Source organism: Zosterops lateralis, assembly GCF_965231275.1.
Source record: "Zosterops lateralis genome assembly, chromosome: 31".
NCBI lineage: Eukaryota > Metazoa > Chordata > Aves > Passeriformes > Zosteropidae > Zosterops > Zosterops lateralis.
Genome location: NC_139791.1, coordinates 1,770,501 through 1,796,925, shown reverse-complemented (window position 1 = coordinate 1,796,925; position 26,425 = coordinate 1,770,501). Strand labels below are relative to the sequence as shown.

Here is a 26,425-nt window from a genome sequence, read left to right as displayed (position 1 = left end):
TGTGGTGCACGGCAAATGGCGTTTATTCACAGATTGCATGATATTATATAACCTGCACATGTGTCATCATTTCCTTCTTTATGCATAACTGGCTTAACTATTGGTCAACATAACATAACTGACAGCAATAACTGTGGGGGAAAGGCGGTCCTATCTGATCGTAACAGGCTGTGATCTTCCGAGTGCACCCCTGTCTACCACATTTCCCCCCTCTCTTATGATAACTGTCTGTGTCAACAAGAGCAAAACTTGATTTTAAACTGCAAAACAAGCAATTGTTAGAAAACTGTGGTTTAAAACAGCTGCTGGTGTTCTACAAGCATGATATCAACTTTTTCCAAAGGGCTTTTGACAAATGAAGCAAGCTTGTTCAAAACACATGGACTGAAAACCAGAATTAGCAAAAACATCACAACTGGTCCAATTAGGGTGGATATCAGGGGAATTAGCCATGGGGACTGATTGAACCATGACTCGAACCATCCTTGCTGCATTTCTCTGTCTCTTTTTCTTTGGGCCAGTCTTTCTCTTAGTTCTGCCATAGAGTCTCTGACCACTCCAGTATGGTCTGCCTAAACAGCATTCTTCCTTTAGAGCTGCACAAAGACCTCCTTGTTGCATGAGCAAGAGGTCCAGTCCCCGCCTGTTCTGCAAAACAACTTCTGAGAGTGAGGACAGTGATTTCTCTAAAAAGGAGATTGACCTTTCAATTTTCTGCAAATCCTCATCTATGGTTATCTGCAGCTGTATCAGTCCGTGTGGTTGGGTTGCAAGGGCAGAAATACCTGTGGCGGTACCTGTCGCTCTGAGACCGAGCAGCACAGCTATGGTCACTCCTGTTATTAGCTCTCTCTTTTGAAGTCGGTCGAGCTTTTCCATGTGGAAACTCAGCTCCTCATCAGAGTGATACAGGACTCTAGGAACGATCACAACCTGGACACAGAAATCGTTAGTGTTGCTGAAACCAGAGGTGGGTAAACAAGGAGTGACTCCGGTACGGTAACAAACCCATGTTCCGGGCTTCGCTGGGATAGCCCACCTACGACCTTTACCAACCATGACTACAGTGGAACAGATGCTTTTGCTCTGTTCTGCTAAGGCTGCATTACTGACACACGTACCCTGCCCGGTGATGTGGGCTAGGGTAATACCTGTCCTGGAGGCGTTCCATTTACACTCTATAGAGTTGGGATCGTTTGGTACGTCAGGGAGGCACTGATGGCAATGCCCTCATAGAATGGAGGTTTGGTGCTGTAACACAGCCAGCAGTGTTCTGTGAGGGTTGGGTTGGACTGGTTTAATGACAGGAATGTAGCGTGTAACATGCGATAGAAGAGTGCATAAGGGGCTACTTCCTGTTCAGCCTGACGGGTTAGTAGGGGATTTGACAAGGTAGGGGTAAAAGTGGGGATAGGCTTTTGCTTTGTCACTTTATTCATCAGGACACGGTTGGGTCCTACTGGGTTAGACTCTTGAGATAGAAACTGGATTATTTGCATTACGACTCCTGGGTCATGGCCCATTTTCTGCATGAATACAGACCACATTTTTCCTACTGCCTAGCTTATGTTGTCTGGCCGCAATACTGTTATTTTTAATTGAGCACAGGTGGTTTTGTCGTACCATGTCCCATCTGTTGCAAATTTGGGATGTTGGCAATCAACATGGGCCCCAATTGTGGCCCATGTTACCTTTAGATATTCATCGTTTTTGACTGGCTTCCACCTATTAGATGTTACAATGGTCTCACACCCCCAATATCCACAAAACCAGTATCCTGGATAGTGACAGTAACTCTTTCCAGGATTTGAACTGGGACACCAGTATGTTCCTGCCAGTGGCATACCTCTGGGGCCAATGGGCTTCAGATGTGGGTGAAGAAGGTCTACAAGTCCTACATACCAGACAGGTACGCCTGCCAAGGTGTTATCTCTGATCACTTTACCCGTAGCTGGATTTCGAAGGAGCCATCAAAAAGGTCGGTAGGGGTGTGGCTCATGTTGGGCCTGGGTTATGACAACTAGCCCTAGAAGCAGAATGACATAGAGGCATCGATACTGCTCAGTTTTTACCAGCGTAATGGCTTTCGATGTCTCCAAGGTGTCAGTTGGTCTGTTGTTCTTCTCTTTAACTGGGACATACAGGCTACAAAGACGTCCACAAATCCTGTCCTGTAGAGAGAAGCCCACAATTCTCATTAGATTTATCTCTTAACTCTGGTTTGATGGATTTAAGTGGACACCACTTAATATTGCCTTCTTTTTTAACAGCATCATACCCTTGCCCAGCTAAAACTAGTTGCCACCCCTGCTCCCACTCTCCTAGCTCATTTTTAATTGTGACCGGGGACCTTCCTCCATAGCTTGAACTGCCCAATGCTTTTGAGCCGGGCTTTTTGTTTCATCTCCTCTGGGAAACTGATTCAATGCTAGCATTGCTGTAGCTAGCAACCGTACCTGATCTCCTGGAGGGACAGCATTTGCAAAGCCCTCTGCTTTAGCCAACACCTCTAATTTAGTTTTTAGAGTTTGATTAGCCCGCTCGACTATGGTCTGTCCTGTGCTGTTATATGGGATACCCTGCACCAATGTGATCTTCTGCTTAGAGGCAAATACTTGGACCAACTTGGAGACAAAGTTTGGGCCATTATCAGTTTTGATCTGGGTTGGAATGCCCAGCCATGCCACGGCAGTCAGCCAATGCTGGATAGTTGCCTTGGAATTGGTCTTTGGGTGCTATGTGGCCACGATCATTCCATTATGGGTATCCACAGTGACTGCCAGCCAGGCTCTGGGCTCGAGCAGTTGACACAGTGTGAAGTCCATCTGCCATATTTCAGATGCTTTGAGGCCTCTGGGGTTGACTCCACTGGACCACAGTGGTGCTTTCTGGTAGTGAGGACAGGTAGCTACAATGTGCCTTGCATCGGAAATGGGGACGTTACATCGTTTTGCTATCGCCTTGGCTCCGATGTGGAGCATGTCATGCAGCTGTTGAGCATCCCTGAGAGTCCACAATCCTTTTGCTGCGGCATCTGCTTTATCGTTGCCAGTCTATCGTTGGTAGAATTCTGGCTATTGACATGGATGACTGACACGGTGCCCTTTCGGAGAGGAGTGCTTCTTCTATCATCACAGCTGTCATGGATGCCGCCACTCCAGGCCTTGCCATGGCCAAGCAGAGCTTTGCTACAAACATGGAATGAGTCACAATGCTAAGGTGTTCTTCAGTAAACAGTCCACAGGCCAGTACAAGGGCTGATGCTTCCAGCTGTTGGACCGAGAGCATCTGATCTGTCATCTTGACACAGCGCCATTGTTCCCCTGACTGCCATACTGCAGCTGCGGTGGAGGTAGTTGAGGATGCGTCTGCGTCTGTGAAGACTTTTGGTCCTGGAGGGGGTCGGTCCATGACCTTTGGTGGAAGGTCCATGTCCACTACTGCTAGCAGCTCAGTTCATGGGGGTTTGGTGGCATATCTGATTTCTCTGGCAAAACCAATGAGGGCTAGGGCCAGGTGTTCTGACATTGCTGTTAATAGAACAGGAAGCTGTTTGAGGAAAGGTAAAAATATTTTTGCAAGTTCGATGGCCAAATGGTTCAGGGCAAGCTTCCTACCCCTCATAATGAGGTTGCCAAGACATTCCACACCTGGAGAAAATGCATATGAGGGTTTTCCCATGACTACCCACTGTATGGGCCTAGCCTTGTCGAGAGGTCCTTGAGCCAATGCTCCTGCTCCCCGCCCCTTTTGTGAAGTGCATGTACAGGTCAAGTGGAACAGCTGGATTCCATCTAGCAAGCGTACCTGAGGACATCTGCTGTTCTATGAAGTCGAGTGAGCCTGATGCTTCCGGGGTCAGTGCTTTCTGTTCCCATGGATGCTTTCCCTTCAGGAGGTCATAGAGCGGGGACATGACTTCTGGTTGGATCAGGATGATATTTTGAATTCACTACAAGGATCCTACCAGTTGCTGCATGTCACGGAGTGTTTTGATGTCTTGGCGGATCCTGATTTGCGAAGGAGTCATGTAGAAATTGGTGATCTGGACTCCCCAAAAGGTCACACAGGGTCTTTTCTTTATTTTTGCACTTGTGATTTCGAATCCGCTCGTTCTCAAGGTCTGGGAGATTGTTGTTATCAGTTGATCCACTTGGCTCGTAGATGGTGCAGCAATTAGGATGTCGTCCATGTACTGGACGATGGTCGCAGTTGGCTCAGCGTACTGGATCGGTGCCAGTACTCGATCCACTGTGATTTGGCAGATGGTAGGGGAGTTGACCATTCCCTGGGGTAGCACCTTCCACTGGAAGTGTAGGTTGAGACGCTGGCCATTTGGGAACACCACCGAAAAGGCAAATCGCTCTTTGTCCTCACTGTGCAACAATATTGAAAAGAAGCAGTCTTTAATGTTGAACATTGTGCAGGGCTGTCCTTCGGGTATCATGGAGTTTGCAGGTAGCTGTGTCTGGACTGGACCCATCAGTTGAATCTTTTTGTTTATTTCACGCAGGTCATGGAGGAGGCGAAAGCCTTCGCCACTTTGCTTGGGTATTACAAAGACCGGTGTGTTCCATTGGCTGGTGGAGGGTTCTGTGTGACCTTGTTGCAGCTCTCGGTCGAGTAGCTCGAGAAGGGCAGTCATTCGAGGCTCGGAGAGGGGCCACTGCTCCATCCACACAGGGTCAGACAATTTCCATGTCAGTTTGACTGGTAAAGATGGATGTGTAGCAATGGCCCTTAGGATAAATTTGTCACCCTGACTCTCAGTTGAGCTAGGGCATCTCTTCCTAGCAAGGGTGGGACTCCTGACATGATGTAGGGAAAGAGAGTGATGGTGTTTTCTGGCCCTCTCTGAGTGTATAATGTCACTGCTGTCAGCAGAGTGCTTTTTTGTGCTCGAGATAGTCCTCTGACCCCGCCTACTCTGGGAGCCTCTTCCAGTGCCCAAAATCGAGGCCAGTGTGTCTCTGGGATCACAGTTACATCCACGCCTGTGTCAATCAGAAAGGGCACGCTAATAGCAACCTCATCTGGTGGGTATTTCCAAGGGGGAATGGTAGAATTGTAAAGATGGCAGATCCCCCATGCTATAGGAGGGTTACCGCACTCTACTGCCAAGGCCACCCGAGGGTTTCGTTCTGCCGAGGAGGCTCCTGCTGCATTGAGGGCATAGTTGTGTCTGATCTGGTGGTCAGCTGAGCCATGAAGTTGGTCACCTCCCGAGGGGGCAATGGGTTCGGGAGCTCTCCACCCCATTTAGAGTTGGCATAGCTGGGCCGCCTCACATCCCAGGTGGGAGGGGGCTGCATGCAGCCCAACCGCCCCCTCCCCTTTCCGTTTCCCTGAACCTTGGCTCTGCAATCTTTGGCCAGGTGCCCCCTTCTCCCGCATGCCCAGCATGGCCCTCTGGGCCGGCCTCCACTCGATGGAAATGGTGACAGTGATCTGTCAGGTTGTGGACAGTTCAATGCATTGTGGCCCATTTGGCTGCATTTAAAACATGCCATCATGCCATCACATTGGCTATTGCAGTGCGCACAGCAGCTTGAATTGGGGCTACGTGTTCCTCCTTTGCGACATGTTTTATCATAGCAGCAATGCTAGACCCTGCAGGTAGGGACCGCAGAATTTCTTTGGTGGCTAGATTGCATTGCTGGCGCAAGCACTCGGCCACAACTGGACCTTTGGCCTCTGGAGGTAGGGCTGATGAGTCTACTGCGGCCTGCAGCTAATCCACAAACTGGGTGAAGCTCTCACTCTCATTTTGTTTTATGGTAGACCATGGTGCTGGTTTGGCTACCACTCCACAAGCCACACGGATGGCTTCCCTGGCTGCATGGGTGGTGGCAGCAACTTCACCTCCCTGTAGGTTTTGGGCTTGTGCCTGAGGGGTAATCATTGTTGGGTCTGTACCCATCAGTCGTTGCAGGCTGGAGCCATGCTATGCATGGTCTGCTCTGGTTACCTGGGCTAGCTGCTTTGCACATTGATCCTCGCACTCTTGTTTGAATACAATCATTTCAGCCCCATCAAAAATCAGCCTGCATGTTTGTTTGATATCAAATGGAAGCATGTCATCATTCCCAAAAACGCTGTCAATGAGTGTAGAAACCATGGCAGAGTTGATGCCTTTATCTGCAATTGCTTTAACAATTGCTTGTATGTCTTTGGGATTCATGGGAGAGTATGTTCTCTGCCCTCCATCAGACACTCAGACTGGGAATGCCAGAGTGGTGGGAGATGCCCAGTCTATACAAGCAATTTGTATTTTTTTCCAGTCCGTGAGAGGGGTTTTTTGAATTTTATTTATTTTGGTCCAGGGAGAAGACATTGGGGTTTTATATTCGCCTGCCTGTGCTTTCCTGCTCTATGAATCGGATTCGGAGTCAGACCGGCTCTCCGTCCAGTCACTCCAGGTAATGTCTGAGTCAGAGCCAGAAGTCGACTGACTGAGAACTTCCGGGCCCCAGTGCCTTTTTGTCCGGCTCCGCCCCTTCTCGCTCCTCCCATGGGAGGACTGATCCCTCCCCCTGGGCTCACCACGCCTCCTGCTCCTGGAGGCCTTTGCCATAAGAGAGTACACTTTACGACGGACAGCTTGATTGGGCCCGTATTCCCCGACGGCTTCTCCCCCCGCTCCGGGGCCAATCCTGTCACTTCGCTCACAGAATCACAGAATGTGTAGGTTGGAAGAGACCTTCAAGATCATCGAGTCCAACCCAGCCTTAACACCTCAACTAGGTCATGGTATCAAGTGCCACATCCAGTTTCCTTTTAAACACATCCAGGGATGGTGACTCCACCACCTCCCCGGGCAGACTATTCCAATATTTAATCACTCTTTCTGTGGAAAACTTCTTCCTAATATCCAACCTATATTTCCCCTGACGAAGCTTAAGACTGTGTCCTCTCGTTCTGTCAGTTGCTGCCTGGAGAAAGAGACCAACCCCCAGCTGTCTACAACTACCCTTCAGGAAGTTGCAGAGAATGATAAGGTCACCTCTGAGTCTCCTTTTCTCTAGGCTAAACAACCCAAGCTCTCTCAGTCGTTCTTCATATGGCTTGTTTTCCAATCTCTTCACCAGCTTTGTTGCCCTTCTCTGGACACATTCAGGCATCTCAACGTCCTTCCTAAACTGAGGGGCCAGAACTGGACACAGTACTCAAGGTGTGGCCTCACCAGTGCTGAGTCCAGGGGAAGAATGACCTCCCTGCTCCTGCTGGCCACTCCATTCCTGATCCAGGCCAGGTGCCATTGGCCCTCTTGGCCACCTGGGCACACTGCTGCCTCATGTTCAGCTGGCTGCTGACCAGAACCCCCAGGTCCCTTTCAACCTGGGCACTGTCCAGCCACACTGTCCTCAGTCTATAATGCTGCAGGGGGTTATTGTGGCCAAAGTGCAGGACTCGACACTTGGACTCATAAAACTTCATTTTGTTGGACTCTGGCCATTGACCCAACCATTCCAGATCTCCCTGCAGAGCCCTCCTATCTTCCAAGCGGTCAACACATGCTCCCAGCTTTGTGTCATCTGCAAATTTACTAATGAAAGATTCAATACCCTCATCCATATCATCAATGAAAATATTGAACAGAGCTGGTCCCAGCACAGACCCCTGAGGAACACCACTGGTGACTGTCCCCAGCTGGATACAGCACCATTCACCACCACTCTCTGGGGCCAGCTTTGCCGCTTCGCTCCCTCCCCCTGGGGCTGGCTCCGCCGCCTTGCTCCCCTCAACTTTTTCGCATTTTCCCGCATGCGCGCTTGTGGAATCCGGGGAACCCACGCCGTAACTGCCAGAGAAGTCTGCCCCCCACCTCTTGTCTTGCCGCTCGGTGCCATTTTGTGGAGCATACAGCGGAGGTCTGTCCCATGCCCCTTCGGATTCTAATTTATTTATAGCATGCCTAAGTTTCTCAAGGGTCTCATCCCATGACAATTTTTGCTGTTCTACGGGTGGGTCGTGGATGGGGGAAAACTCGAGTGCGGAATCGAGCAAACGCGATGGTGATGACGGGCACTCCCGTCCCAGTGGATTGCCTGCCCCATTGGTGTCAGCGGCACTTGTGGTCTGCGTGGCCGCCCCAACTTCCAGTCTGGGCATAGTGAATAAACATTTTTGTGCAGCTTTCCAAGTTTCCTGCATTTATAGAGCTTTTTTCAGGGCCTGCACAACCTTTCCCCATGATTTCAGATTTTTACCACTGCCAGAGGACATTGTGTCCTCAGCCAAAGCCTTGGTGCATCCGTCTCATATATCTGGGTGAAGAATCTCCACCGGCCAGTCAATTGCACCCATCTGCAGCAGCCTAGTAACGGCTGAGATAAAATCCTTAGATCTACAATCAATTCCCCACTGTTTATATAATTGACTTATGACCTTCACGAGGGCCTCTATCCTCCTCGCGGGTCCAGGGGCGTCCCCCTTGCGGGGCTGGTCCAGCTGCGCCGGCTGCTGTTTACTCGTCCAGACAGATTCTCGAACCCAGGGGCTCTTCAGCCTTTTGGGTACAGCGCGTCCCAGGTTTTGGCACCATTTGTTGCCTCGGAGGAATCGAGGTGTGACCTGGTCCAAGAACAGCACAGTGGCTACCTCAAGCCGCTCGGGCCAAGAGCCCACAAACACCAATATGGTGGATGGCAAATGGCGTTTATTCATAGAATGCACGGTATTATATACACCGTGCATGTGTCGTCACATCCTTCTTGTTCATACTGGCTTAACGATTGGTTGATACAACATAACTGACAATAAAACCGTGGGGGGAAGGGCGGTCCTATCTGCCAGTGACAGCCCGAGATCTTCCGGGCGTGTCCCTGTCTACCACAAAGGACAACCTCCGTTGATTATTGGATCTGGTGGGGGGGGATATAGTAACTAAATTGAAGAGAAGACTGAGGTACTTTACTCCTTTGCCTCAGTTTTCAACAATCAGACAGTTTGTCCTCAGATCAAGCGCTCTCCTGAGCTGGTAGATGGGCACAGGGAGCAGAAGAGCCCCCTTGTAATCCAGGAGGAAGCAGCTGCTGAGCTGCTGAGCCACTCAGATGCTCACAGGTGTCTGTGGGAGCAGATGGGATCCATCCTGGGGGCAGGAGGGAGCTGGTGGATGAGCTCTCCAAGCTGCTCTCCATCATTTCTCATCAGTCCTGGCTCCCCAGGGAGGTCCCAGAGGACTGGAGGGGCCAATGTGAGCCCATCCCCAAGAAAGGGCTGGAAGGAGGATCTGGGGAACTCCAGGCCTGTCAACCTGACCTGGGTGCCTGGAGAGGTTATGGAACAGATCACCTGGAGTGCCATCACAGGGCACCCACAGGATGACCCAGGGATCAGAGCCAGCCAGCGTGGATTTCAAGATCTGCACTGATGGTCTGGATGAGGGGATTGAGTCCACCATCAGCAGATTTGCAGGTGACACCAAGCTGGGTGTGAGTGTGGATCTGCTGGAGTGTAGGAGGGCTGTGCACAGGGCCCTGGACAGGCTGGATCCAGGCCCCAAATCCAACCATGGGAGGTTGAACAAGACCAAGGGCTGGGTCCTGCCCTTTGGCCACAACAACCCCTGCAGTGCTACAGGCTGGGGACAGAGTGGCTGGAGAGTGGCCAGGCAGAAAGGGAGCTGGGGCAGTGCTGGACAGCAGGCTGGACATGAGGCAGCAGTGTGCCCAGGTGGCCAAGAACGCCAGTGGCCCCTGGCCTGGATCAGGAATGGTGTGGCCAGCAGGAGCAGAGCAGTGATTCTTCCTCTGTGCTCAGCATTGGTGTTGCTGCACCTAGAGTGCTTTGTCCAGTTCTGGGTCCTCAGTTTAGGAAGGACATGGAGGGGCTGGAGCATGTCCAGAGAAGGACAACAAGGCTGGTGAGGGGTGTGTAACACAAGTCCTGTGAGGAGTGGCTGAGGGAGCTGGGGTTGTTTCTCCTGGATAAGAGGTGGCTCAGGGGAGACAAGGTGGTATCAGGGTACAGGTTGGACCTGATGATCTCCAAGGTCTCTTCCAACCTGGTTAACTTTATGATTCTCTAAAACCACCCTTGCAGCAGTTGCAGGATGAAGCCTTGACCTCCTCTTCAGAAGGTTCCATAGCCCAGGTCCCTCAGCTTCTCCTCACAGCCCCAAAGCCCATCCTCTCAGTCCTGCAGAGCCTCTGCAGCCCCTCCTCATTGCCCAGAACAGGGAGCCCCACAGCCAGAAACAGCAGCCCAGATGTGCCCCCTGGCCTGTGGTGCCTCTGGCAAGGGAACAGCACCAGGCACTGCAGGAGCCTGCAGACAATTCCTGAAGCACTTGTAGGACAATCCTGCTCCCCAAAGACGTTCCCATGGTGTGATGCTGTTTGTGCCCAGCCTGCCCACAGCCACCCTGGGCCTGCTCACGGGGCTTTTCTGTGCTGAGCATTGGCCTGGGCGTGTTCTGGAGAGAGCCTGGGCAAGGAGCCTGGAGCCTCCAGGCCCTGCCCTGTGGCGTCAGCGCTGCCCCAGCAGTGCCCATGGCCTGTCCCTGCTGCAGCCCCGGCACTGCCACCCCCAGCCCTGTGCCCGGCCCCGAGAGCCCTCAGGCCCTACAGCAACACCAGGGCCAGGAGGGCAGCGGGGCAGGGCCACGGGAGCAGCACTGGCAACACCGAGGGCTGCTGCTCCTGGGCACAGCTGCTGTGCCAGCCCTGATCTGCCCCCAGCTCTGCACACAGACATTGCTGCTGCAGTGACAGAGAAGGGAGTAAAAGGAGGATCTCTGGTGAAAGCAGCTGGGAGATCCTTTAGTTCATTTAAAGTTACTGAGAGCACAGCTCCTCACTGACACAGTCTGTGGCCACAGTAAGTGTGGAGGCTGTCAAAACAGGAAAGGACACAAACAGTGGCATCACTTTGTGAACACCCTTGAAAACTAAACAATGACTAAAAACCTGACAACCAAACCAAAAAGTGCTATCAATGAAGACTTTTATTACAAGTGACTTGCAGGAACTGGCTAGCAGTTTAGTGTTTCTGCAATTGTGCAATGATCAGTCTCCACACTGCAGCCTTGAGCTCCTGGTTCCTCAGGCTGTAGATCAGGGGGTTCAGGGCTGGAGGCACCACCGAGTACAGAACTGACAGGGCCAGATCCAGGGATGGGGAGGAGATGGAGGGGGGCTTCAGGTAGGCAAATGTGCCAGTGCTGAGAAACAGGGAGAGCACAGCCAGGTGAGGGAGGCAGGTGGAAAACGCTTTGTGCCTTCCCTGCTCAGAAGGGATCCTCAGCACAGCCCTGAAGATCTGCACATAGGAGAAAACAATGAACAGAAAACAGCCAAAATATGGTAAAGCACTTAGCACAAGAAGGCCAAGTTCCCTGATGTAGGATTTGGAGCAGGAGAGCTTGAGGATGTGTGGGATTTCACAGAAGAACTGGCCCAGGACATTGCCATGGCACAGGGGCAGGGAAAATGTATTGGCTGTGTGCAGCAGAGAATTGAGAAAGGCACTGGCCCAGGCAGCTGCTGCCATGTGGGCACAAGCTCTGCTGCCCAGGAGGGTCCCATAGTGCAGGGGTTTGCAGATGGACACGTAGCGGTCGTAGCACATGATGGTCAGGAGGAAATACTCAGTTCCAAGAAAGAAGACAAGCATAAATAACTGTGCAGCACATCCTGTGTAGGAGATGGTCGTGGTGTCCCAGAGGGAATTGTGCATGGCTTTGGGGACAGTGGTGAGGATGGAGCCCAGGTCGGTGAGGGCCAGGTGGAGCAGGAAGAAGAACATGGGGCTGTGCAGGTGGTGGCCACAGGCCACGGCACTGATGATGAGGATGTTGCCCAGGAGGGCAGCCAGGGAGATGCCCAGGAAGAGGCAGAAGTGCAGGAGCTGCAGCTGCCACGTGTCTGCCAATGCCAGCAGGAGGAAGTGGCTGATGGAGCTGCTGTTGGACATTTGCTGTGTCTGGACATCCCAAGCTGCAGAAGGAGGAAAGACAGTGATATTTGAGGGAAAGTTTCTCACAGTAGAATCAAAGCCATTTTGCATTGACCATTCCTTGCCACTAAACACCTGCCCCCTTGTCTATGTCTATGAGAACTTCCTTAACCTTGGTTGTTTGAGCCCTGATTGCTGCTGGCCAATGTTCAGTGAGGAGCCAGATCTTGACCTGCAGGACACCTGGGAGTCAGCCCTGAGCCCCAGTCAGTGCAGGGGAACAGTGAGGGAAGGGGCCAGTCCTGGTGCTTGAGCTTGGATAAAGAACCACCTCCTAAGGCACGGGAGCTGCCAGGGCCAAGGGATGTGGATTGCAGGAGTCAGAATGAGAGATTCTGCTGCACCTGGGGAGAACAGAGGGTCCAGTGAGGCAGGAGGATTGTCTGAAGCTAAGTGCAGACTGAGGAGAGCTGCTGTGTCCCTGTGACCTGTTCCCAGCTGCCCTGGACTTGCACCTTTCTGAGCTCCACTCCCATGTTACCCTGGAAAGCCAGGAGACACTGCTGAGAGCAGATGGATCCCTGGCACACAAAGTGACTCCTGCCTTTCCCTAAGTCAGGCAGAGTCAGCTCATTCCCAGCCTGCCAACCTGCCCTGCCCAGAGCTCCCCACAAGAGACGGAGCTGGGACACCCCATTGCTGTGCTCAGCCTGCACAGGAGGAGCCCAAGGGCTGGGCCTGAGCCTGCAGCTGGAACTGCCATTCCCAGAGAGCCCCTCAGCAATGCCAGGAGCACCTGGGCAAGACAAGGAGAGAGAGAGCCAGGCCCTGAGGAAAAGCCTTTCCCTGCCCAGCCCTGCCCAGCCCCTGCCAGGCAGCAGCAGTGCAGGACAGTGGCCGTGAGGCCCTGGTCAGCAGGGAATGGGCACATGGCAGAAGAGATGCCCTTCATCTCTGGGGCTGCTCTGCCGGCCCAGGAGGGGACTGAGGGCCCCGAGCCCCCGGGCTGAGGGCTGTGCTGGCTGGGAGGGGACAAAGGAGCTGTTCTGCTCAGGACAGTGTGTGCCCTGCAGGGCAGGGCTGGCAGGTGCCACATGTCCCCTGCAGCAGGGCTTCCCTCAGCACTGCCTCCCTCCCTCCCTCCCTGCCCACGGCTCTGCTGCTGGAGCTGTCCCAGCCCGAGCTGTTCCTGTGGGCCCGGGCTCCTTCCCTGCCAGTGCTGCCAGAGCCCAGCCCAGCCCCTGGGCCAGCTCTGCCCTGCAGCTTCTTGGGGCTGCAGGGATTAAAGAACAGCTCCCCCAGGCCTGGGCACCATGGAAAGTTGATGCTGGATGGATCTGGAGGCTGGGGAGGTGGAAGCATTTACTGAGGTTCCCAGGAATCCTCAGTGTGATGGTTTAGGAGCCTCAGCCCCTGCTCTGCCCTGCACAGCTGAGTTTCCATTGCCACCCAGCTGAGCCAGGGAAAAGTGGGAGCACAGACTGAGGAAAGCAGAGACACAAGCAGGAAACTCCTGCCCTGTGTGCTCATGAAAGGTCTCCTCAGGAATAACCTGGGCATGAGCTGGAGCTCTGAGCAGCCCTGGCACACACAGCACCCCCTCCATGTCAGCCAGACCTGCCCTGATTGATGTCACTCCTTACACCCACAGCTCCCCTCCACCATCCATGGGAGCTTCCAGGCAGGTTGAGAGCTGCCCCTGGCAGGTGGCAGATCCCCTGGCCTGGCCAAGAGCCCTCAGGGCTACAGCACCTGCTCTCACCACAGCCCTGGGCAGCCCTGGCTGCAGCCCCAGCCTCAGCCCCTGCAGCCGTCCCTGGCAGCAGGAGCCGTCCTGCCCTGTCCCTCTGACGGTACCCAGGGCAGCCCCGCTCTGGAGCACATCCTCCCCCAAAGCAGAAAGGGCAGCAGAGCCATCCTTACAGTGCTGTCAGTCCTGTCCTGGGTCAGCTTTAGGAGATCCCTGCAGCCAGAGTCTCACTGTGTCAGAAGTGGTGAAGATTTCTCCATGAATGCGCTCAGAATTGTTCATCCAGTTGCTTTAAGCCCCTCTCTGCTTCACTGCTCTCAGGTACCTGCAGGCAGTGCCCTCAGCCCTGCTGGGCTGGGAGAGAATCTGCTTCTCAGAAGACATGTCTTTTTGAAGCTCTTCTTGATTCCCAGGACCTGCCTCTGTGCCAGGAGCCCAGCCTAGCTCAGCAGCACAGACACAGCACAAGAACTTTAATGAGCCCCTTGGGGCTTTGGTGTTGTTTATGGTGGTGTCAGTCCCTGAGAGTGTTTTAAAAAACTTTTGAAAAACTCTTTCAAGAACTTCTCAAAAAGTATTCCAAGTGAGACTGAAACTCCAAATTTTCTTTAAGTTTTAATGGGTCCCACTGAGGGACACAACTGAGAAAGTGTCCCCAGGTTCCAGCCAGAGCAGAACACTGCAGGCAGTGATGACAGGTGGGGACAAACAAGCCAAAGGTGTCTCTGATGCTGAGCAAACCTGGATGTGTTTCAGGAATGCCAAGGGCCAAGGCCTGAGCCCCAGCCCCTGCCAAGGCACATCCTGTCCCTCCCTCAGTGCTCAGGGCTCTTCCCAGGCCACTGGGATGTGGGGATGTGCAATGCCAAGGGCAGGACCATGGGGCGGCCCCTGCCAGGCTGCTGAGCAGGGCCAAGGAGGCAATGAGGCCCCAGGGCTGCAAGGGTCACTTGTCTCCTGCTCATGGCTCAGGCCCAGGCCCAGCAGCCATGGCCCAAGTGCTGCAGGAGTTGGCTGTGTCAGGGCCTTGCAGCTGCTGCCCATCCCTGTGCCCTGTGCAGCCCAGGCTGTCCTACAGTGTCCATGCCCTGCGCCTCTGTCCCTGCAGGCTGTCGTCATCCCCCGGCTGCCCCACCTGGCTGGGCCCTTTCTTTGCTGACAGCTCTGCCTCCTGCCTGCCTCTGCCTGGCCGCACAGAGCCCTGGGCTGCTCCAGACTCCTTCTGGGGAATGTATTGCTCCACAGACCTACACTGGGACAGAAATTCCTTTCCCCTTGTGTTCAGTCTTGCCCCCCTCAGCTGTACTTGGCAATAATTTTTTTTTTCTCTTGCTGTTCTCTGCTATATCAAAAGGATCTACCATCTCTGAAACCACCCTTCAATCCCTCCCAGGGCTCTCCTCTTCCGTCCTCAGTCTTCACTCCACTGAACACAGAGCTCCTTTGTCTCTATATAGTGGTCATGTGCTTGAGGCCTCCAAACCCCTCCTTGAGAGACCTCTGGACCCTTTCCAAGGTCTTGGTACACAAAAATATTGTGCTTACAGTCTAAGAAAATCTCCAGTGGCCATGGCCATCCTGTCCTGTCTGTCCTGGCTACTATTGTCTTGAGGCAATCCTTGGATATACAGAATTTGAGAGACAAAATTCTAATTTTAGCCACAGCCTCTGCAAAAGGAGGCTGATTCTTTACCATAGGATAGAAGGCAGAGAGCCCCATTATTTCAGCAGGAAATGAGAGGTGTCCACCCAAGGAGAAGGCCTTCCCTAGCTGGCAGGGGTTTTTTTTGAGAGATACCCTTGTATGTATGCAATGTTTTTTTGCGAAGTATCAATTTTGGCCATGGGCATTTAAAAACAGGCAGACTTTTTTTTCCATAGGAATGAAATCATGGAGCCCCAGTGTTCCAAGGGAAGTTTAGAAGCAGTTTTTGACATTCCAAGATCAGCTGGACCTGTCAGGTCGCCCCTGGGAGGCCAAACCAGCCAGATCCGTTCCATGTTCCCTTGGTTCTATGGGGCCCCACAGTGTCCCAATGGCCCCTTGGTTCCATGAGGCTCTGAGGTGTCACAATGTCCCTTAGTTACACGTGGCCATTAAGGGTTTTAATGGTCTCCATGGTCCCACAAGGCCCCAAAGTGTCACTGTTGCCCCCCTTGGTTCCATGAGTTCCCACAGAGTCACAATGGTCTCCATAGGGAGGAACCAACCAAGCCCCCGTGTCACAGGGGCAGATGAGGGGCAGCCACCAGAGGCCAAGGGCAGCCAGATTAGATGGTGCTGGCAGATTTTGTCTGGGACCTATCCCTGGATATAGGGAATTTTAGAGGCAGAATACCAATTTTGGACAATAACGCTTGGTGGAGAAGGACGGTTCTTTTCCATAGGAAGGAAAGCAGGGAACACTGATGTTTCCGGAGCAGATGAAAGGTGGCCACCAGAGGCCAAGGCCAGCCAGACCTCTCTGTCCTGGCAGCTTTTGTCTGAAAGCAACCCTTGGATATAGGGAATTTTGGAGGTGGAATCCCACATTTGGCCATTTCTGTGTTGATAAGTAGGATGGTCCTTTTCCACTGGAAGGAAAGCAAAGAGCCCAAGTGTTTCAAAGGCAGAAGTGGAGAGAGGTGGATCCTGGGAAGCCAAGACAGCCAGAACTGTTTGTCCTGGCAGCTTTTGCCTGGGAGGAATTCTTAGACATACAGAATTTGAGAAGAGGAATCTCAATTTTGACCATGGGCACCTTGACAAGAAGGAGAGTTCTTTTCCATTGGAAGGAAAGCACTAAGCCCCAGTGTTTCAAAAGCAGGTGAGAGGCAATCCCCGAGAGGCCAAGGGCAGCCAGACCTGTCTGTCCTGGCAGCTTAAACTTGGGAGCAATCCTTGGATGTGCAGAATTTTGGAGGTGGAATCTCAATTTTGGCCAGAGTTGCCTGGACAGGAAGAAGAGTTCTCTATATTAGGAAGGAAAGCAGAAAGCCTCAGTGTTTCAAACATAGATGAGAACCATCTCTTAGAAAGCCAAGGGCAGCCAGACTTGTCTCTCCTGGCAGCTTTTGTCTGGGAGCTATCCTTGGATACAGGGAATTCTGGAGGTGGATTGCCAACTTTGGCCATGGGCACCTGGACATGAAAGGTGATTTTTCCTGTAGGAAAGAAAAGCACATGGTCCCAGTGTTTCAAAGGCAGATGAGAGGTGGCTCCCAGGTGCCCAAGGCAGTCAGATCTGTCTCTCCTGGCAAATTTCATCTTACAATCAAACAATCTTCGTATATAAAGAAATAAGGAGGAGGAATCCCAATTTTGGCCAAGGGACCCCTGGAGGAGAAGGACAGTTCTTTCCCACAGGAAGGAGAGCACAGAGCCCCAGGGCTTCAGGGGCAGATGAGCAGCAGCCCTCAACATGCCAGGTTCAGCCAGACCTGTCCAGCAGCCCCCAGGAGGCCAAACCAGCCAGGCCTGTTCCATGTTCCCTTGGTTCCATGGGGCCCCTGAGTTTCACAAAGATCCCCTTGATTCCATGAGGCCCCACAGTGTCCCCATGGCCCCTTGGTTCTGTGAGGTTCTGTACTGTCAGCAATGCTCTCCTTGGTTCTGCAGTGTCACAGTGGCCACACAAAGGCCCAGGGGCTTAAAAGACAGAACATGAGCCCAGCCCATGGTGTGGACCCTCCTTCTCCTGGGGTTTGTGCCTCACTCATGCTGGCTCCCAGGAGTTGGTAGCTGTATGTGTGTCTTTCTTTATCTCTTCTGTCTTTCTGTCTCCATCTTTCTTTTTTCTCCTTCTAATCCTTTTTACCTGGAATGTTTTTGGGGAACTTAACATTTTAAGGGTTAAAGGTTCCCAGGTAAAATTGGCTAAGGTAATAAACTACTATTACGATAAGGGTTTTATGTTGAATTGGATGTTTTATAAAATGCTTTGTCAAAGTTCCTTGTTTTCCTGTTTTTTGCCTCTAATGTTTTTTGTCATTTTGACCTCTTAGCACAGTTGGTTAAAGCATGGTGCTGATATCACTGAGATTGTGGGTTCAATCCTTCTATGGGCCATTCACTTCAGAGTTGGATTTGATGACCCTTGACAGTCCCTTGCAACTAAGAATATTCTGTGCATCTGTTCATCCTGAGAATATCTGGTTGGCATTTTCCTGTGCACCAAACTTAAGTAAAGGAACCTTTGGTTACCCCCATTATTTCACTGTTCTGGGGTGTTACAGACCCACAGGTTCACAGTGGCCTCTTGTTTCCATGAGGCCCTGCTGTGTCACACTGGCCCTTGGTTCCATGAGGATCTGGAGTGTCACACAGCTTGAGGACATTTGTCCTTGCTGCCCCTGCCATCCCAGTGCCCCACAAAGAGCCCCGAGCCACCCGCGAGGGACAGGCCCTGCTGTCCCAGCCCTGGGCTCAGCCCTTGGCCTTTCTGCTGCCTCCAACCAGCCCAGGCCTTGCTCAGCATTGCAGTTCCCTGCTCACAGCCTTGGCCTCCCTGCAATCCTGCCCTCAAGGATCTGCTCTCACCAGTCCCTGGGGAGCCTTTGGCACTCCCTGCCCTCCCTGGGGCCCAGGGATGCTCCAAGGGACTTGGACTTTTGCTTCTGACTCCTTGAGCAGCTTCTTCAACCTTCTCTCAGTGCCTGGGGCTCCTGGACTCAGCCCCAAATCCAGTGTGGAGCTGATTAAAATACAGAAAGCCCTCAGAATCCGCTTGTTCTCCATTTGTCTTCAAGTCTGCAGGGTGTGTGCAGTTGCTTGGAGTCAGTTTTGAGTCCTGTAAAGGAGGAAGATTTCAAAGTGCACCTCATGATTTTTTCTTATTTTAACTGAGGGTTTTTTTATTATCCAGTTCAGAGAAGAGGTGATTTCACAAGTGATCTTAATGCTGAATGTCTCCTTAGGAGGTCTGGGCACAGAGAAGAATGAGCCCCTTGCAGACTGACCCTCTTTGGACAACCTGCTCCTCACCCCAACCTCACCATGTCTGACATTGCCCACCTGGGACTGACATCCCTGTGCCTGCATCAGAACCTTGTCCCCTGAGCTCTCAGCTGGGTGTCCCAGCCCATTGCACCGAGTGCCACCTGCTCTCCTCAGGGCTCTGCCTGCACACAGGCCCAGGAGAAGTTTTCCTGTTTGTGAGGAAAGAATGGAAAGGGCTGAGCAGGTTTCCTAAACAACAAACCCCACTCAGGAGCCACATGCTCAGTACAGGCTGCCTGGAATGATGTCACCTTTCTACAAGGGACAGTGTGACCAGAAATGATCTCTGTAAGCAGAATTCTCTGAGTCTTTCAGTTAAATTCTCTGTCCCTGTCCTGGATATCTGTTGCAGATGGAAGCTGCTGGTGCCATCCTCACCTTTAACTCCTCTTTTGAATGCAAACAGATGTTCCCAGGTGTGTAAAGGAAGCTTTGCTCAGTGTTTATGCAAAGCTTTTGTGTTCCTCATGGAACCAAGGAGACCCTTGAGACCCTGCAAGGCCTTGTGTAACCAAGGGTCCATTGTGACACAGCGGGGGCTCATGGATTCAAGGAGACAATTGTGAAAGTACAGAACCTCATAGAAACAAGTCTCCATTGTGGCAATCATGGAATCAAGGAGACATTTGTGACACAGTGAGGCCTTGTGGAACCAATGGTCCATTGTTACACTGCAGATTCAAGAAGAACATGGTGACACCAGGGAACCTCATGGAACCAAGGGTCCTCTGTGGCACAGCAGGGCCTCGTTGGAACCCAGGGGACCATTGTGACAAAGCAGGGCCCAATGGAACCATGGAGACCATTGTGACACTAAGGAAACTCATGGAACCACGGTGACCATTGGGATGCTATGGAACCTCAGAGATCCAAGGCTCCATTGGGACATTGTGGTGCCTCATGGAATCGAACATTGTGAAACTTGGAGGCCTAATGGAACCAGGGTTTCTATTGTGACACTGCAGAACTGTCACCCTGATTTTTCAGCCTTCTGATTGTATTTTATTTCTGCTGGAGTTTTCTCACCTTCTGACAAAAACAAAGACTACTATTTTATAAAAAACACATTCTTTCCAGGTGGAAGGACAAAGTGATCGACTTCCGAGTTGACCACTGGGGTCGGAGGGTGTTTCTCTAACCTCCCAATCCTTGACCAAATTCCAAAAACTATGTATGTTGAGATTCCCAAATAAACTTCCCTTTTCCTTTTCATCTCACATCCTGACAGGTGAGTGTGGTTCTTTTCATGTCCTCTTGCAACACACAACCTCATGGAATCAAGGTGACCGTGTTACACTACATAATCTCATGGACCCAAGGGTCCTTTGTGGCGCAGCAGGGCCTCCTGGAATAGAGGGTCCATTGTGACACAGTGGGGCCTCGTGGAACCAAGGAGCCTTTGTGATACTCCAGATCCTCATGGAACCAAGGGTGCATTGAGGCACAGCACGACTATGTTGGAACCAAAGAGACCACTGCTAAAAGCAGGGTAACTCACAGAACCCAGGAGTCCATTGGTACAATATAAAACCTATGGAACCAAGGGGCCATTGTGACACCTTGGGCCACATGGAACCAATGGTCCTTCATGACAATGAAATTCAAGAAGACCATGGAGACACTACAGAACCTCATGGATCCAAGGGGCCACTGTGACACTCGAGAACTTTATGGAACCCAGGGTCCATTGTGACATAACAGAGCCCCATTAAACAAAGGAACCATTATTGACAGTACAGAAACTCATGGAACCAAGGTGCTGTGGTGACACAGCGGGGCCACATGGAACCAAGGAGACCAGTGTCATTTAGGAACCTGTTGGGAGTTCCCTTCCCTTCCCTTCCCTTCCCTTTCCCTTCCCACTTGTGGAATTTTTTCCCATTGACTTGCTAAGACACACTCATGGCTGGGTGCCCGAGACAGGGGGAGGTGACCAGGCCTCAGGGAAGGAGGGTGTCTGGTATCACCCCTCTGGTTTCTGGAAGTTTCTCTCAGAGGGACAGAGATACCACAGGATGAGAGGCAGATAAAAGACAGGGGCTGGGGCAGTTGGGGGTTCTCATTCACTCTCAGCTCTGGGAAGAAGATAGTCAAGCTGCTGCTTGGGGAAAGGAATTTCACCACCACTGCTACAACCCAGCTGGGAGCTGCCTTTCTCCTGCTGCTGGGCCCTGCACCCCCTGCCCTGCTGGGACGTCCCTCAGTCTCAGCGATCGCCACAGAGTGTCTGATACATCTCGTCCAGCGCCCCACGATTTCTGCTCATCCCTGCTGTTCCAGCCTGCTGCTCCCCAGAGTCCTGCCAGGGCCCTGGGATCAGCAGCCCCAGGGGTTTGTGCAGTGAGGCCTCTCTTCCATCCCTCCCGGCTGGGACAAAGCCGCCATTCCCGCGCGCTCCCCGAGCCCGCGCCACAGCGCCCCCTGCAGCCGCGGGGGAATCATCGCACCTGCCCCGCCCACCGGGAGCCACCAGCGCCCCTGCTGGCTGTGACCGGAACTGCACCAAAGGGGAAACTGCCCGTGGCCGAGAAGGGCTCACTGGGGGCCTGGCTCTGTTTGTTGTTAATGCCACAGTTATTGTTGTTTGCTTGCCTTGTTAGACATGCTAGTAAAGAACTGTTGATCCTATTCTCATATCTTTTTGCCTGAGAGCCCTTTCATTTCAAAATTTTAATGATTCGGAGGGAGGGGGTTTACATTCCCCATTTCAAGGGAGGCTCCTGCCTTCCCTAGCAGACACCTGTCTTTCAAACCAAGACTGAACCTCATGGAACCAAGGGGTTCATGATGACACTGCAGAAACAAGGAGACCTTTGTTGACACTATGGAAGCTGACAGAACCAAGCAGCCATTGTGACACTCAAGGGCCTCAGTGAACCAGGGAGACAATGGTGACACTACAGAACATCATGGAACTAGGGGTTTATTGTGACGCTCTGGGGTCCCATGATACCAACTGTCCATTGTGACACTGTGGATCCAAGGAGATCATGGTGACACTACAGAAGCTCATGGGTCCAAGGGTCCATTGTGACACAGCAAGAGCTTGTGGATCCAAGGAGTTCATGGTGACACTACGGAAGCTCATGGAACCAAGGAGCCCTTGTGACACAGGATGGCCACATAAAGGCAAGGGGCCATTGAGACACTGTGGCCTGAATGGAAAAAAGGACACGTGTGATAGTACAGATGCTCATGGAAACTACAGGTATTGTGACACTGCAGAGCCTCATGGAACCAAGGAGCCATTGTGAAACTGTGGGTGTTGTGAATGGAGAGAGAGAGCTTAGACAAGTCCTGCCTTTGACTCAGATTTCTGGCAGTAGCTCTTTTTGGAGCAGCCTGCACCCCAGATTGCTCTTGGTCGCAGGTTTTAAATGATGGCAGATTAGGCCTATGACTAAAAGCAGGGAAGACCCTTAAAAACAATGGGAAATTGGGTGGGAGTAAAAACGCAGATCCAATCACTATGATTAATGTTACATTCTCTGTTTATTTAGTCTAAAACGGCAGGTTATATACACTTCTATATAGTTTACAAATGCAGATACATTTCCATTGGCACACAATACAAAAAGAATGTAAATAGATATTGTTTCACTTGTTGCGTAACATGGCTAAAGAGTTCACACTAATAACTATGCCTATTAACACCTAGAAAACCCAATATCTCCCATTAACACCTTAATACTTAATTTTACCTGCGTCACAACTTTACCAAGTAATTTCTTACTGCGCCACAGGCTTTACAGGCCCCAAAGTGAGGCCCAGGCTGGGTTAGTTCAAACCTTATTCCAAATATACATCATGTACTCGTTCCCTAAGAAAATCTGCAACAAGTCCCCCTTTTTCTTTTTGAACTACCTAGACTGAGTCAAAGGCACGACTGGCTGTTTTTTGCATACGCGGTAACAAACAAGGCACAATAATTAAAATAACTGCAATTACAAAAAAAGAATAATATCAACATAAACCAAATCTTTCATCCAACCAGCAAAACCCCATGAATTGAGCCATTTATCAAAAGGAGTGTCAACAACTACAAGTTTTCCCATGTTACTCATTAGCTGTGAAAGTTGCTTGTAGATTGGTTGAGAGTGGTCAGACAGATTCATAGAACACATGCCTTCAAACTCTTCACACCCATGTCCTTGGGCGAGAAGAAGGAAGTCAATGGCAGCTCTGTTTTGAAGCACTGCACGGCAGATACTATTAACATCTATGGCAAGTTCACTTAACATATTAGATGTTATATTAATTTACTTTCCTGTCCAACAAGCCAAGGTTGGCAACTGTGTGAGAGCTTGTGCTGAAGCAACTCCTGGGGAAAAATTGAAGCTACTATTACAGTAGTATTGTTGGAGACTTCCACAATAATGCTAGATCTTTATAATTGGGGTTTAATTCCAGAGTACTGCTTTTAGATTGTCGGGACTTTTGAGGCAAACCAGAAATTTGATGAATGGTGGGAGAAAACAGTGTTAATTTTCCAAAATAACATGGACCTCCTACAGCTCTTTGCAGTACTGCAGACCAGGCTCGGCCCCCACAAAAGAGGAAAATTTCCAATGGAAATTTTTTGCAGCATCTTTTGATGCTGTTACAGGTTTAGTCCAATTGTTGCAGTATTCTGAATCATCATAATACAATGGGGATTTGGAAAACAGCCAAGTGTTGCCATCTTTGGGTTGCCTTACATGCCCAAATGTTAAATAATAATTGCCTGGTACAGAACCAAGGAGGTCAAATTCTTGTGGTTCAGGACTTATAACTTTAAGATTTCGTGCAACTGCAACAGCTTGTGCTCCTAAAGCATTCTTTGGAATTTCCTGGATTTCACACCAATTGACAAAACGAGGGTTCGAAGATCTGGTGGACTTATTGCACCACACATTCCAGGCTTCAGTTAAATTTGAATATATTTTGGTTTAAGTCCAGTTTTTGAACTCTGCCATAGAATTTAATAGGACTCCAATTAAACAGGTACGAAAAGGATTGGACGGCGTCGCTAAAGACAGACAAAATGAATCTTGTCCAGTTTGATTGGCTCATGTGACTCACATATTTTGTCAATGTCAAGCACTCCAAATACTCCTTTTACTTAAACACTGCTTAAAACAAACATGTCAAACCACAACCTTTTGCTGGTGATTTTGGTTATTTTTTCCAGTTCTCAGTCATAAAAAACAACAGCTAATTATTACTTAATCCTAAACACTAATTACTACTTATAGTAAATTAAATACTATAACTGTAATTATAAAAGCTACTTGTTCCACACACTACAAAGCCAATTTTCATCAGTTTCAGAGCTGTCAGAGGGTGTTCCAGGTAAGTTGTTGTCAATGTCATTATCACTGTCCGATGGTATTCTTGATTGAGGACATGCACGGGTAAATCAACTCGGTACCCAGACAGGACCAGCCCCTGTGGAAACGCACATATATCCATGATCATTAAACAACACAGGACTCGGTCCCTGCCATTACCTGTTTGCAAATTTTTTGCGATAAACGTAAAGTCCTGGAATTGCCTGTGGTTTTCCCTCCTTCACTGCGTGGTGATGTATCACGACCGCAGGTTCTTCTCTTCCTTCTGCTAAACACAAATAGTTTAAAGTAAACAATACCTTTAACAGTTACTACATCAACCTCATAATTTTGCTTTTGCTTTGCTGAATAGTCTTTTAGGGTATGATTGGCTCTTTCCACAATAGCTTGACCTGTAGAAGAGTGAGGGATTCCGGTGGTATGTTTCACCCCCCACTTCTGCATAAACTTGGCAATTTGTTGAACAACATAAGCTGGGCCATTGTCAGTTTTAATTTCTACAGGTACACCCATGACTGCAAAACAGACAGATAAATGTCTTTCAACATGCAGAGCCTTTTCTTCTACTTGTGTTGTTGCCCAAATAAATTTTGAATAAATATCTACAGTCACATGGACATGTTTCAATCTTCCAAATAATTCTGGAACATGAGTTACATCCATCTGCCACAATTCTAAAGCTTTCAGTCCCTTTGGGTTCGTGCCTAGCCCAAGGCCAGGCCCATGATGGCTACACTGAGGGCAGGCACACACAGTCCCTTGTGCATCATTCCGAGGGATCTGAAATTGTTGGTGCAAGGCTCTTGCATTTTGATGAAATGTTTCATGACTGTTGTGAGCCTTTTCAAACTTGTTCTGTGGGGGAACATGGACAACACAGCTGACTGCAGCATCTGCTCATGCATTACCTTCTCCCAAACCACTGTTGCATTGATGGCTCTGAATGTGCATGACACAAAAGGCATGCTGATGCTGTTTCAGGACCCTCTGCAACTGCAAAAACAATTCTATAAGGTGCTGGTTCTGGGTTTGTCTGATGAGTGCATCTTCGATTCTCTGCACAACTCCAACTACATACAGAGAGTCTGAAACGACGTTTAGTGGTTCTTTATTCCAAGTTTGCAAAGCCCAACACACAGCCTTCAATTCAAGGGTTTGCAGATTGTCTCCTGCTTCACCCTAATTAAAGGCTGCAACCATTTTCCTTGTTGTTGCCACTCACATGCAGCTCTTTTTGTACTTTGGCCGGCATCTGTGAACACTGTCCTTCCTTCCACAGGTTTCAGTGAACACAAAGGTCTTTCCAACCACCGATGACACTTGATCAGATGCCACATTGGACCTTTTGGTTGCTTGTTGTGAACCACACCTGCAAAACCCAATAACGCTTCTTGCAATGCAACGGAGTGTCTCAACAGCCATTCCAAATGTTCATCTTTCACGGGAACACTGATACCTGCTGGTTCTTTTCCATCTATTTTTTCAATTCTGTTTCTGCCCTTTTGTATCAATGCAGCAAAAGCATCTGTTCTGCTCATAACACGACTCTTTGGTTGAACAGGATAAAAACACCCATTCAAGTAAAATTGCTGCTGAGCCAAACTTCCAGCCAGATTGATTCTCCCTCTTTTTCTTTTGCCATTGAAAAACCATGGCAAGTGGGCAGGCATCAGCGTTGGAGAGGAAAAAGTGACAATGGAAGATGTTCTACATGGTGAGCACTCCAACCACGTTGCTGTTCTTCTGATACCTGAACCAGAGCATCTTGCTGTGCGGGGATACAAATTCGAGGGCTGTTAGCATCACTGCTATGAAGCCATGGAAAAAATGGTTGTAAATCATCATTGGTGATTCCTACAATGGTACGAACCCACTGCAGATCTCCAAAAAGTTTCTGAGCATCATGTAAAGTGGAAATGTTGGCATGCAAAGTAATTTTTCGAGGATGGATTTGCGCATCTGTGATCAGCCAACCTAAATATTTCCAAGGAGCTGATCTCTGAATTTTCTCTGGAGCAACTGCCAGCCCATGACATTTCAATTGTGAAATCAGCCAGTTTAAGTGCTTCTGCAAATGGTCACTTTGTGGCAATAAGAATGTCATTCATGTAGTGATAAATCATTGCGTTGGAGAAGTGATGGCGAATTGGTCATCACACCCAGTCAACAAATATCTGACACATGTTCAGCGAGTTGCACATGCCCTGGGGAAGCACAGTCCATTCATATTTCTTTGTTGGGGCTGCTCTGTTGATAGATGGCACGGTGAAAGCAAAATGCTGAGTGTCATGTGGATGAAAGTGGTAAAGAAACAGTCCTTTAGATCGATGACAACAATGTTCCACCCCTGTGGTATCATAGTTGGTGCTGGCAGGCCAGGTTGCAGAGCACCCATTGCCTGCATCTGTGCATTAAGTTTTCACAGGTCATGCAACAGTCTCCATTTACCTGATTTCTTTGGTATAA

At 50.3% G+C, this 26,425-nt stretch overlaps 2 protein-coding genes across 3 annotated transcripts in view; one reads left to right on the top strand and one right to left on the bottom strand.

Moving 5' to 3' along the window:
• The window catches only part of LOC310920622 (olfactory receptor 14A16-like), a gene marked incomplete at its 3' end in the record, with an annotated part of 597,990 nt that overhangs the window by 169,457 nt on the left and 402,108 nt on the right, over positions 1-26,425 (top strand). The gene's annotated exons all lie outside the window — the stretch shown is intronic.
• On the bottom strand, positions 10,987-11,919 carry LOC310920629 (olfactory receptor 14C36-like; the record flags this gene model as incomplete). The annotated part of the gene is made up of 1 exon (XM_083880694.1): positions 10,987-11,919. One exon carries the CDS (start codon positions 11,917-11,919, stop codon positions 10,987-10,989), a length of 933 nt encoding a protein of 310 aa, XP_083736820.1.